This window comes from Argiope bruennichi, chromosome 9, assembly GCF_947563725.1.
Source record: "Argiope bruennichi chromosome 9, qqArgBrue1.1, whole genome shotgun sequence".
Classification (NCBI taxonomy): Eukaryota; Metazoa; Arthropoda; class Arachnida; order Araneae; family Araneidae; genus Argiope; species Argiope bruennichi.
The window spans coordinates 6,639,493-6,652,450 of NC_079159.1; the positions used below are offsets into that span (position 1 = coordinate 6,639,493).

The window sequence follows — 12,958 nt, forward strand, 5'->3', positions numbered from 1 at the left end:
GAAATAAAGAACAAAAATTATAAAAATTAGTAAATTTTTTTCTCTTTATCAGTAAGATATTAATAAGATTTATTCAATTTTATTTCTTTTACTCATTCAATAAAACTTATTTGGATGCTTATAACTTATTTACGGAACATTTGGATGCTTTGTGCGTTATGGCGATTCAAACTCATATGCAATTTAGACAAAACTTTCAATGCTTTAGAATTTTTTTTTTTTTTTTTTTTTTTGCAGAAAAGAATCAAACTTTTACACGAAATTTTCACAGTAATATTTTGTCATGCATTAAATAGCATTTTATTTTAGCTTTACAAATGCTTTTGAAGGGCCACAAAAATAAAAATGCAACCATAGATGTCTAGAAAATATCTAAATAAGAAACAACCTTATAGCAGAAAATGTCAAAGATCTCCAGATTTAATCATGATATACTAACTAAAATTGCACTGCAGATCATTTTTTCGTGAGGAATCTATATTATTGTTTAAGCATCTACATTTATTACAATAAAAAAAGAATGTTGCCATAAGAAATTTCAAAGCTTACACAATTTTATATATGTAAGCAATACTTTATGGATATTTTAGGCACATAGCCTTTTAATATTCATTATTACCTTCAATATGGTAATTTTAGTTTCCATAGATGAGGACCATTAGTAGAATAAACTGGGCAGCTCTATTTTTTTTTTCTGAGACTGACTAAAACTACAATATTATAAACAAACAGAAACACTGCATTCAGCATAATAAAACAAGCCACAAGCTAATTATGACATACAAATAAACAATTATGTTATTTGTAAAAATGCAGTTTCACAAATTACATCATATAAATAAAAACTGATGAAAAATTTAGTTAGCTGCCAAAGAAGTGGGAATTTATAAAATGATTACTTACTAACATGTTGGACTGTAAAAAATGGCATACTTTCAAATAAAAGTTACTGTTAATGATTTAAAGCAGGTATATCAATAATCTGAAAATGTTGAATAATTAAAATAAAATTCTTAATAACCAGATATTACTATAGAATAAAAATGTACAACCTTTAGAGTAAGTCAGACCACTAATTTTCACTTAGGCAAATTTTTGAGTATGTAATGTAATGTTAGACAGCCTTACTCAATCAGCAGTTTAGTAATTCAAAAGAAGAATCCTTTAGAAATATCTAAAAAGAATCTTATTTAAGGTTACTTCCAAAATATATTCTTAGAAAAATTAACTGATGCCCTGAATTTGTCTTATGAACATAACACATAATTTGAAAATGAAAATAAATATTTTAAAATTAACAAGAGAAAATGAGATCAGATTCAAAACATATTACGTATTTTTGAACAAATATATAATTATATATTTAACAGTTTCTACATAGTTTTTTCAGTTAATCTTGTTCATAAATGCTTATTTACATATTATTTGAGAATGAATACTTAACCATAAATATTGACAAATCCATCTAGTTAAATCAACTTAATTGTTTGTTTTTGATACTGCAATGAGTTTTAGCATTACAAAAGTACTATTATCAGCAACATTAAAAATGCTTAACTAGATGTACATAAAGTTCCAATATTTCATTTTGTGCAGCATTTTAAAAAATGCTGGTTACCTACTACGCATTTTTTCAAGCTGAAATAAACAGTAATAATTATGCTACAGATTGCAATGCAATAAAATCTTATAGTTCACTATCTATTTATAAATGACATTCTTTGCATGAACGAACCACCAATTTGAATGCTAAGTTTTTAAAATGAAAATAATTTTAATGTAATTTGCTAAAATTTATCAACAGTGAAATCTATTGATAGACGTTAGAAGTCAGAATTTGAGCTGACAACTGAGCCTATATTCACATGATGTATATGTTCACATTTTAATTTTTAACCTCTTATTTCTAATTTCTCTTATTTTATTATTTTAGTAATTAAATATATCATTTAATTAAAAAGTACTAAGGTTAAGTAGAAAGTAAATTAAAAGAAAAATGAAAGGTTAAAAACTAAAAAATTTCTTTTCTCTCAAATCTAATGAATTCTTCACCTTATACTTTGTTCTAACAAATAAGAAATTATACTTTGTTCTGACATATATTAAGAAATTTCACGTAATCTGATCAAAAGAAATAGGAATCCTATTGAGATAGCACCAGATAAATTTGACCAAGTACAAACTAAACATAAATAAATGCATACATAATTTGTTCAATGCTTTAAAGAAAAAATAATCACATATAAAATATAAAATAATTAAATATATAAAAGTTCAATTATAAAATTTATTTTTGTGTCACTGGGATAACACATTTTTCAAAAAAAAAAAAAAAAAAAAAAAAAAATCTAACAAACATAAAATTTTAAATACATTTTTCAATAACATTTATAAAACTAATATGTGCCTAAATAATTCAAAGAGGCACTAAATAATAATAGTTTATCAACATCCTATTAGTATTAAATTTAAAAGATAGTAAAATCAAATAATGGACCATACATTAATAAACATAATACTTTTTTCATTTAGTATGCAAAAAAAGTTTACAAACCAAAATGCAATGTACAGTTCAAAACTTCGTTTGCCATAAATACTTTTTATTCATTTTCATAGCTATAATCAAAAAAACATTAACAAATTCTTATTAAATTAACATTTTTAATATATAAATTATGTATGGGGAAAAAGTGAATTGATCATATCAATCAGCATTCTAAAATATATCAGGAATTTTAATTTCAATTATACAAATTATTACTGTTTCAAATAAATTATTATAAGCTCAAATTAAATACAGAAAAGAAAGCTGTCAAGCAAAATTTATAAAATATTAAATTAGAACCTGATTTCAATTTTAATTGCATTAGTATAACAATATTTTAAATAAGATTTAAAAAAATTATAGAAATAAATAAATTACTCCTTGTTAAGATATAAACATGTAATCTCTCTGTAAAATATAAATATATATGTAAATAGAACAAACCACAAATTTTCACAGTTCTAAACATGAAGATTAATAAATCTCTTGTGTATTATTGCTTTGAATTATTTTTTATAAAAAGGTGAATAGTCCAGTGGTTTTACTCCCAGAATGTTCCATGAAGACTGGAGCTGCTCATTCCATTTTTTCTGAGTACTAGTTGATACAGTGTTGATAGGAGTTAATTCACTAATGAAAAAAAAAAGTATTAAGATTAGTAAGTTATTTCCCGGTGCAAAATTAATAAAATAAAATTTGAATATAGAAAGAAAACACGTAAAACAATTTGAAAATACATTTATTTTAAACATTTATAACAAATTTACAATTTTCAGTAAAACTGCTTCAAAAAGATATAATGAAACATAGACAAAACATTTGACAAAATGAAACATAACAAAACAGATACAAAATGAAAAAAATACATTAATGCCTTATGCATCTTAACAGGACATTATTAAATATCAGATATAAGACTTAAAAAAACAACATTGAAACAGAAATATATGTTTTGCATATACATTCAAGTTGATTTTTGAAGAATTTTTCATATTCAATAAATAAATAGAATTATGATTGTGATTATAATTATTTTAATCTTTTAAAAAAAGGAAATCCTAACCTTCAAAACTTTCAAAATCAACATCTGTATACTTCTAAGAAGTGTGTTATTATTAAGAATACAAGATAATCTAATTTTGGAACATATTTCATTATTCCTCTCTAAATAAAACTTCTACAAGGAACAAATTTTAATTTTTTTTTTCATATTATAACTTTAATGCTACTGTAAATATTTAAGTATAACATTGAATTTTGATCATAAAAATTATTCTGTTATTCATCAAATACAACCAATAGAAAATAAAAATAATTATAAAATATTTTATTGAGAAGTTTAATGTATTGCAAACATTATTTCAAAATATAAACTAGCATCATTTTTGATTGCATAATTTAGAAACTAGTTAATTTCAGAAATCATAACAAGAGTACGTGAAATAATGGCTAAAAATAGCTTAAAAAGAAAGAGCTTTTTTGTTTAAATTTAAATTGTAATTCCTTTCTTTCTTTCACACACAAAAAAAAAATGTCATATAAAATTTCCTCCTTAATAGATTTTCCAAATAGATAGCGAACTGAATCATAACAAAAATACCATCATTTGTAATCCAATAAATTAATTACAGCTAATTCAAAATTAAGAACTAAAACATACAATTAAAATTCACAATAACAATAAAATAAACATCTACAAAATTACATGTACCAGTTTGTTGGATTGTTGCACCAGCCATGAGATTCACCATCACTGACAGAATAGCTATGAAGAGCTTCATTTACACCCCAACTCTTTTCTCCTTTGTTCCAACCTGTACAAAAGTTTTGATTAAATTATTCACTTGCAATATTTAGAACTTAAAACTAACTTTGAAACCAAAAATTAAAGTGTAACCTATAATGAATTATATGCTTTTGAGTTTTTTAATAATAATAATGAAATGTTTTTACATGTCATTAAAATATTTTTACAAGAAAAGAACAAACTAACTAACATATTTGTAACATTTACAATTTTATATGATTGTGGTTAAAATTTTCTTATGTATTAATAATAGGAAAAGAATTATACGTATATTTGCTATTAATGTTCTAAAATTTAAAGAAAAAAAAATACTTTTAAACATGGCATTATATTTTAATTCTGCATTTTTTTTTCTTGTTGTCTCTCTTCTAAAGCAAACAGAAAATAAAGCTACAGTGATTAAAACATTTCAAGAAAGAAAAATGACTCCAGGAATACTTTAAATATGCATAATTTCCAATCAATACTTAATGACCTTACAAATAAAAACAAAACAAATTAATTAAAAAGTTATATTAAATAGAACAAAAAGCATCATGCAGTTATATAAATAAGAATAACAAAATAGATATTTTATCATTTTATATAAATTTTTGCTTTTGTCAGTTTTGAAAAAACAGTAAGTTTGCTACTTTTTTACTTGCAAAGATACAGATAATTATAAATTTAATATTTTGGATTTACTTACAATAACTAATTGCTTGTCTACATGTTATCCCTGTCATACTTTGTGGTTTCTTTCTAGAATCACTATTGCTTTCAGTATCATCCCAATTCAAAAACCTAACAAATTTAAGAAAATTGCAAATTATTAGAAAATGGTAATTTAAATAAGGGTCACACTTCAGAATTAATATTATAAAACAATTAATTAGTACCTAATAGGATTATAGCAATCCTAACAATTTTTTTCCCCTAGAAATAAGTCTATATCATAAAAATAAAAAGATAAATCCCAAATTTAATAAAATAAAAAATACATGTGCTTGAATTTTGATTTTATATTAACTTTTTTTTCAAGTCCTTATTCCCAGCACAACTGTAACAGACTTCAATACATTTACTTATGACTTTTAAAGAAATATTCTGAAAATAAGTACCTCCCAGTAGACGAAGAAAATGTTTTGTTCTTTATCTCCTTTGGAGAAACTGCTACTTTCACACAATTCAAAGAATCAGAATTTGTCTAAAATCAACATAAAAGCAATTTATAATTCATTACAGTTCCTTGTTGACAATTTATAAATATAACAGAGGCTCTAAATTATTTCTACTTTACCTTAATTAGACAAAAAAGAAATGGAAAAAAAAAACAAAAAAACAGTAGAACATTTTTTCCAGATAATAAAATTATATACAGAAACAGTACAAACTCAAAGCATTTACTTAACAGCACAAATCATAAAAGAGTTATATATAGTTATTCACTCCATTTGAAAGCAAAAAAATGTAAATGAACTTACTAAACTTGCATCCATTAAACTATTTTTTTGCTTTGTAGAGCTGGAACACTGTTTTCCTAAAACTGAATTTAAATTGCTAATAAATCATAAAATATCAACAAAAAGTGCAAATACAAGAATTTAATTATAAATTAAATCTTATGGAATATAAAATACATTACTATACAAAGAGAGTTCAGTTATAGATGCCTGAAAATATTTAATAGAAACAAAACAAGAAAAAGAAATTAAACAGTGTCCCAATTTATATTAAATTAATTTATATATCTAGCATTCCCTAGATTGAAAATATTTTCATGTTTAATAATCTTTTATGAAATATTACTTTGATATAAAATATTATAATATACAAAATCCTCTTTTTGCAGCATTCTTTAAAAAAAAATCAGAAAAAAAAACTGTACAACTAATAAATAAAACAAACTACCTTCTATCGTTTATAAGATATAACAGGTAGTTTTAAACCTGTATTATTCATGTAAAATTTATTCTTAGTAAAAAAAATTAAACTGAAGAAACGGTTGCACGGCAACATTTAAGCCCACCTTTTTTTTCCCATTCAAATTACAATTACATACAAGGGCTTGATAAATTTCATCCAAAACAGATAGTTACTTAGAACTACTTAAAACCGAATTTGTGCCAAAGCATACATTTTAAATAATTCTCCTAGAATGATTTTTTTATGGAAAATATAATGAAAAAAATTTCTAATATTGATTGTTCCAAACACATATCAGCATTGCAAAAGATATATTCCTAAAATTAATCTATAAAAAGTAAATGTATTTAAACAAAAAGTATCCAAAATAATATTTTTAATAAACTGCTCACCTTTCTCACTATAAAGAAATATGGGTGGCCTTGAAACTGCAGAATGAAATTATAAATAAAAATAACAAAATGAAAAAAAACAGTATAAAACAAAATAAATAAAACAAAAATGTATAAACAAACCATAAAACAAAATTGATTAACATGCTAACTAAAAAGATATAAAGCAAAAATTATTAAAAACTGAAATTTAAAAAAAATAATAGAAAATGGTTTAAAATATATAATTTCAGAATAAAACTAAATACGATCTCATCCAAGATCTTCAAGTGATGAAAAAATATCATTTGTAGCAAGAAATATACATGAAGTTAGTGAATGAACTCCAAACCTATCTTTTAAAGGATGTTTGCAAAGAAGTATAGATGAAAAGAATTTTTTAAAAAAATAAAACAAAAAAGAAAACAAAAAATTCTTATGATAAATTTAATGATTTGAATAAATTTCTAAATTTTTTTTTATGTATTTAAAAAAGAGATTTCAATAAAGATAGTATCTGATAAATTACTTTACCAAGTCTGTCTGTTAAAAAACCAGGATATATAACAAAATTGTTATTTTGTCTTGATGGTTGTTTTAAGTTGTAATGTTTTTCTAAAAAGGCAAGGCATTTGAAAGATGGTCGGTCAATTGCTAATTTTGCAGGATCTAGTCCTTCAGCCTAATAATAAAATGAGAGATAAACAATAAATTCAAGTATTAGTAATAACAAACTATAATGAAAATTTTTGGCTAAACTTAAAAACAGTGTACAGTTTAGTTTCGTTGTAAAGTTCACTAAAATTTTGTGAATTGGTAATTCTTAACAATGTTAAATCTAACAAATTCTAACAAAATTTTCTTAGGGATATAAGAAAATAAAATTATTACTTTGATACAAAATAAAAAATATATTTTTCAGTTAGTCATTAGCACTCATTGTTTTGAGAGAAACAAGCTGATTCTGTATTTTACAAAATCTAATCACAAGATAAATTTTATAATAATTGCTATTGAGGGCATAAGCAAAATGAAGTACACTAAAATATTCTAATATTAGTAAAAATTCTTATTCTGCACTAATAGCATATTACAATTGTACTTATATTAATCCATACCTTCAACATAGCATCAAATAATTCATGTCCGAAACCACATCGTTGTTTGGACTCATGGATATAAAAATCAAGAACGCAAAGAGGATCCACTTCATGATAAGCTCCAGCATCATCACAAACAAACAATCGTTTGGTTCCAACTTTAAGCATACCAATGATCCTTCTAAAAAGATTTTTTTTTAATATTTATAATAAAAAGTTTTAATTAAAAAATTTTCAATTAATTCATTAAACATACATCACCTGGGTTCACTAACATCTCTGATAGTATAAATCCTTTGCTGGCTAGAGCTGATAAGTTTCTTAAAAGTAGTAATTGTTGAGTGCAAGTCCTGAGCCTATTAAAATAAAACACGAGAATTACAGCTTATTTTATGTTAATCTGTGTATACGTTATGTTCATAAACATAATTTTGCATATAAAAGGTCAAAAAAGAAGGATCTTTTGAAATTTTAACTTCAATTTATTTCATTCCATGAGGCATAACTTGTATGACACAGAAGCTATGATAAAAAAGGCATCTGTTTTCACATCACAATACAGGAACAAATTACCAGAATTCTTCCCTTTAGCATTTTTATTATGAGATTCTGATAGGAATTTTGTTAACACATATCAACTTAGGATAACAAATCTTAGATATCTTTGAAAATACTTCACCGGCACCGGACATTCTTATCCCTTTGCTCATGACGAGGTGGGACAAAAAACCAAAAGGAATTTTTCAGAGTGCATGTTGGGAATAATTAAGTAAAAAAATAGAAACTGGATCAGGAACTAAGAGAAAATTCTGGAATAAAGTAACATAGATTAATTTAAGAATTTTAAGAAAGGGGAAATTAAATAAGAATTAAATTAGTTTATACATATATATATACTTAGGATTGAATAAGCAGCCATTAAGTTTTTTTATTGCTTTTTATTCTTTAGAATTTTATGGATATAATCCACTTTTTGCCAAGACTTCGTTGTTCAAGCCATGGAGAAAGCAGACTAGCAATTGAGTAGATAAGAAGAAAAGTTGAAAAAGAGAGCATGAGGAAGAACTCTGATCATATATAGTTTTAGAAAGAATTTACAAATCTTAAGGTTTTGATTCTATAAGAAAATTAAAAACCAGCACAATTCCAAAGTTATAGGGAAGATAGGGTTCGAGTGATCAAGAAATTATACTTAGATCATAATTAATACCAGATAATTACAATGCCCCTTCCTACAAGCCTCATATAATAATTAGGCCCCTTCCCATGATTTTGTAAAGATGTAGTAAATTAGAAAATCTGTTTAGTTAATTTTAAAACTTGAATGATCATTCATAATAGCTTCAAATAATTATTCCAAAAATAAAGCAAAGTAATTAAAAAAAATGGACAAAAAAAAATCAAATGTAAAGAATAAATAGCATGAAAAAAGAATTTAACAATACAAACACATTTTTATGAAATATTTTAATTTAAAATTCATATAACTGTAGGATTAAATTAAATATTATTGTTGTTGTTATTGAGATGCTTGAGTTTTGAGCTCATTTAAAAGCGGTCACATAAGAGTAAATGTAAGTCAACTTTTTTTAAAACAGTTTTAAGCTTGAAAACAGTTCTTAAAAAAGTTTTTACAGTTCATACATAAAAAATTCTTTAAAATTTTTTTTTCACATAAAAAAAATTCACTATTTTCAAAAATAAATAAAATAAACAAAATAGTAAAATATGTAAGCAAAAAGAGTCAGCGTCAGTTAAGAAAAAAAAAGGTGAAAATATTTCTCGTTACAAATGTTCAGTATTATATGCATCAACTGGTTTAAAACTAGTGACAAAAATATCTTTAGTTATTATTACTATATGAAGAACAGGAATTGTTGATAAGTCTTGGCAAAAGAGACATTATGTTTTGTCCCATACGTTCCCCCAGAGAGATAATGCATGATGCAAATCGTACTGGTATATTTCGCAGGGAGATTGGTACAACTATTTTGTCATTCAACATTTTTTTTTTATTTGACCAACACCAAAGAGCACATCAAGTAAGAATCAGCCCTCCTTGGGGAATAAATTTTGAACAAGTTGTTTCTTAAAAATAAAGGGGAAAAAAATAAGCAAATTAATGTTTTAAACTTTTATTATTATTATTTATTTTCACAGATTTCATAATTTATTCTTGATTGAGTTTGAGTTTTTCTGGAGAATGGAAGCATCTTCATTTAAAGCATGTACAAATTGGGTGGGTTGTTTATCAAAGAATTTGATTTATTAATTACACAAGTTATTATAGACATTATATTATTACAATAGTTATATTATTACAATGTTTTATTTTCAGAATTATGTAAAAATTTCTTTTGGTTCACATGCCATTTTACTTTCAAGTTTGTTAAAAAAATGGTTAATTAAATTCAATAGGTCATTATCATAGCATGGCAATGTGAAAAAATAAATTTAAAATTGATCAAACATTGAAACGGTGAAAACATTTTTCTTTTTTTGGAAGAATGGTACAATAGGATATTATTTCTCACAGATACGAACATATTAGAATTATTTTTAAAGTCAAATCTAGGATAACCCACATTACACCTTACACCTCAGATTTTTTTTTTATAAACTAGCAATGTACTTTTATTGTTAACGGACAACAGCCTAAATGGTATGAGGCAGGATTATAGCAACTTTAATTTGGTTTGAAGATTTATGGTGCAAGAACAAATATGCAAGTTATGCTGCACTAATTATGTTTTTCCTATTTCAAACTTTAACATAAACAGTTTCAATCAAAATGATGCAAAATTAATAATCTGCAAACTGGTGATAAATTATTAAAAAAAAAGAACATAAAAACATGGATGTTAGTTCAAATTAAAGAATAAAATCATAGCAACTTAAATAAAGCATGGGAGACTTAAAATCTTGCAGAGGAAGAAATGAATATTCCAAAATGATTAGCAGCCACAGTCATACAATAAACTTGACATTCCAAGGGGGATTTTTTTCCCACTGCACATATTAAAATCCTATAGAATTTATTTGTAAAACTTAGATTGAAGAAGTCATCATTGATTTTTTAAATGCCTTTTGTTCTTACAATTTCATGAATAAAGTCTAAATTTTATCACTTTTCAAAATTTTTTAGTCCAAACCATGGCAAAGAAAATCAACAAACTAAGTAGATAAACAGAAAGGATAAAAAACAGAATATGAGAAATAACTTCAATCTTATATAGTTTTAGAAAGAATTCAGAATTCTCAACATTTTGATTCCATGAAAAAATTAAAAGCCCACTAAACTGAAATTAAATTTACAGGGAAGATAGGGTTTGAATGATTAGAAAATTATTTTTGAAGCATAGTTAATTTGAGATTATTAAACATTCATATATAATTTTTTTTTTTGAGGAAAAGTGATTTTTTGCTTTAAATGAATGATAGGAATTGGACTTGAATTTTAGTATTAATTTGTAAATGCCAACATTCAATCAAAAATATCTGCCAAATTATTAAAAAAAAAAAAAAAAAAAACAGGAAATTTTTTTTAATCCAAGATTCTGCTAAATGAAAAATTTTCAAAAACTAAAGAAACAGGATTTTCTAAATTATCATATTTCTATTATCTATATGCAATATTAATAACCAAACTGGATACTATGATTACTACTTCAAAATATTTTTAAAATCTAAGATTACTCATAAATCTAAGATTAACATATTCATTAATTTTTTTAAACTGCAAAGTTAAAGACTACAAAAGTATTTTCAGACACTAAAAAAGGAGATAAATATACAGTGAAATAATATAATACACATAGGGAAATACAATAAAAAAGAGCTTGCTTTCAAATCTTAAATAGTTCTTTCTTTTTCAAAAACTTCATACAAGTATTAATATTAAAAGAAAAAAAAAAGATTTAATGAAACCTGTATTTAATAGATGTCATAGATCGTTATATTCACAATAAATATTAAATTATGAAGATTTAAATTTTACTTTAGTCTTAAAATCAAATTTTTGAAAATATTTTTACACCCAACAGCAAATATATATCTACAAAAAAAAAATTAAGTTTTGAGAAGCAATAAATAATTTAATGCATTTATTCATGGGTCACACAGAATATACAATGATATTTAATTATATATTATGGTATTTTCCTCAATATGGTAATTTTTAGCACATATTAAGTACATATTATAGTATTTTTTCTATCTCACTAAAATTCAAAATCAATATTAAGAAATAGTACAATAATGGTTAATGAAATTAATTCTGCAAGGCTGTAATCATAAATGCTTAGACAAAAAAATTTTGTATCCAGATTTAAGAAGGTATTAAGTGAAATTTAAAACAATGAACTATATGAGAACACAAAAATTCACTTACTTGTGCAGAAGCAATGCCTATTTCATCAAGCACAATTTCTAGACGTTCTTTTCTCCTATTAATTGAGAACAATTACAATTTCAGATTCAGTATATTGATACAAAGATACAACATACCTAAAAATGATTAATAAACTTTCCATTGCTTATGAAAACTTAACTCACTGTTTAATTCGAAACTGAAAGATCATACAAAGTATTTGAAAAATATTTCAGATTCAATTTTTAAGATTATTACATTTTTGTATAGTGAAAACAAATTAATATCATTATAATGAGTGACAAAAAAAATAATAACGAGCCACATAAACATATAATTACTCATCGTGAAAAGTAAATATCTTTTGTGCTTATACTTGCAACATATATATATATTTCAATATTTTTCACAAAGAAATTAATAATAAGCTATGAAAATTTTACATTGATGATAAAATGAATCTCACTTTTTAACTTTTATATCCCATGGTGCGTTAGAAGACTGAGTATACGACCAACTTCCACTTCCTTCTTTATTGCAATCAGGTCCCAAAGCCAAGTCATATATTTTTAGTTTCGAAAAAGAATCTCTGTTGTCTAAAACAGTTATTCTTCCTGGAAGAATATCGTCTAAATTAAAAGGGAATTCCATATTTATTTTAAATAGGTTCACAAACTGTCATTCTGAATAATTTTCTGTTTTGAAAAACTCTATCTTTAACTGTACAAGTATTATATTATTAATAGAAATGTGCACGAATTATGTTACTTCCATTGATCATAAGTAAATAGTTTCGATTTAAGCTGAGACAAAAATTTCGAAACAAGAACTTCATGAAATAGAATTTGTCTGCTACACGGT

The 12,958-nt window shown here is 24.2% G+C and overlaps 1 protein-coding gene across 2 annotated transcripts; it reads right to left on the bottom strand.

The window, feature by feature from the left end:
• Positions 1-2,799: 2,799 nt before the first annotated feature.
• On the bottom strand, positions 2,800-12,934 carry LOC129984389 (alpha-tubulin N-acetyltransferase 1-like). Of its 2 annotated transcripts, XM_056094268.1 has the most exons (11): positions 12,564-12,934; positions 12,119-12,173; positions 7,990-8,084; positions 7,747-7,909; positions 7,163-7,310; positions 6,650-6,685; positions 5,816-5,877; positions 5,453-5,538; positions 5,041-5,135; positions 4,257-4,359; positions 2,802-3,175 (listed from the first exon to the last, which is right to left on the bottom strand). In XM_056094268.1, the coding sequence occupies exons 1-11, from the start codon at positions 12,746-12,748 to the stop codon at positions 3,052-3,054; spliced, it is 1,152 nt and encodes a 383-aa protein (XP_055950243.1). In that variant the 5' UTR covers positions 12,749-12,934; the 3' UTR covers positions 2,802-3,051. The 2 variants fall into 2 exon arrangements, with proteins under 2 accessions (XP_055950244.1, XP_055950243.1); XM_056094269.1 differs by lacking the exon at positions 6,650-6,685 and having other exon boundaries at positions 2,800-3,175.
• Positions 12,935-12,958: the final 24 nt, after the last annotated feature.

Coding starts and splice junctions, on each gene's coding strand:
- LOC129984389 (XM_056094268.1), bottom strand. CDS start 12,748: ATGGAATTCCCTTTTAATTTAGACGATATTCTTCCAGGAAGAATAACT. Junction 7,910..7,989: donor AGAGATGTTAGTGAACCCAG/GTGATGTATGTT, acceptor AAATCTTTTTAG/AAGGATCATTGGTATGCTTA. Junction 5,539..5,815: donor GTTTAATGGATGCAAGTTTA/GTAAGTTCATTT, acceptor TGTTGATTTTAG/ACAAATTCTGATTCTTTGAA.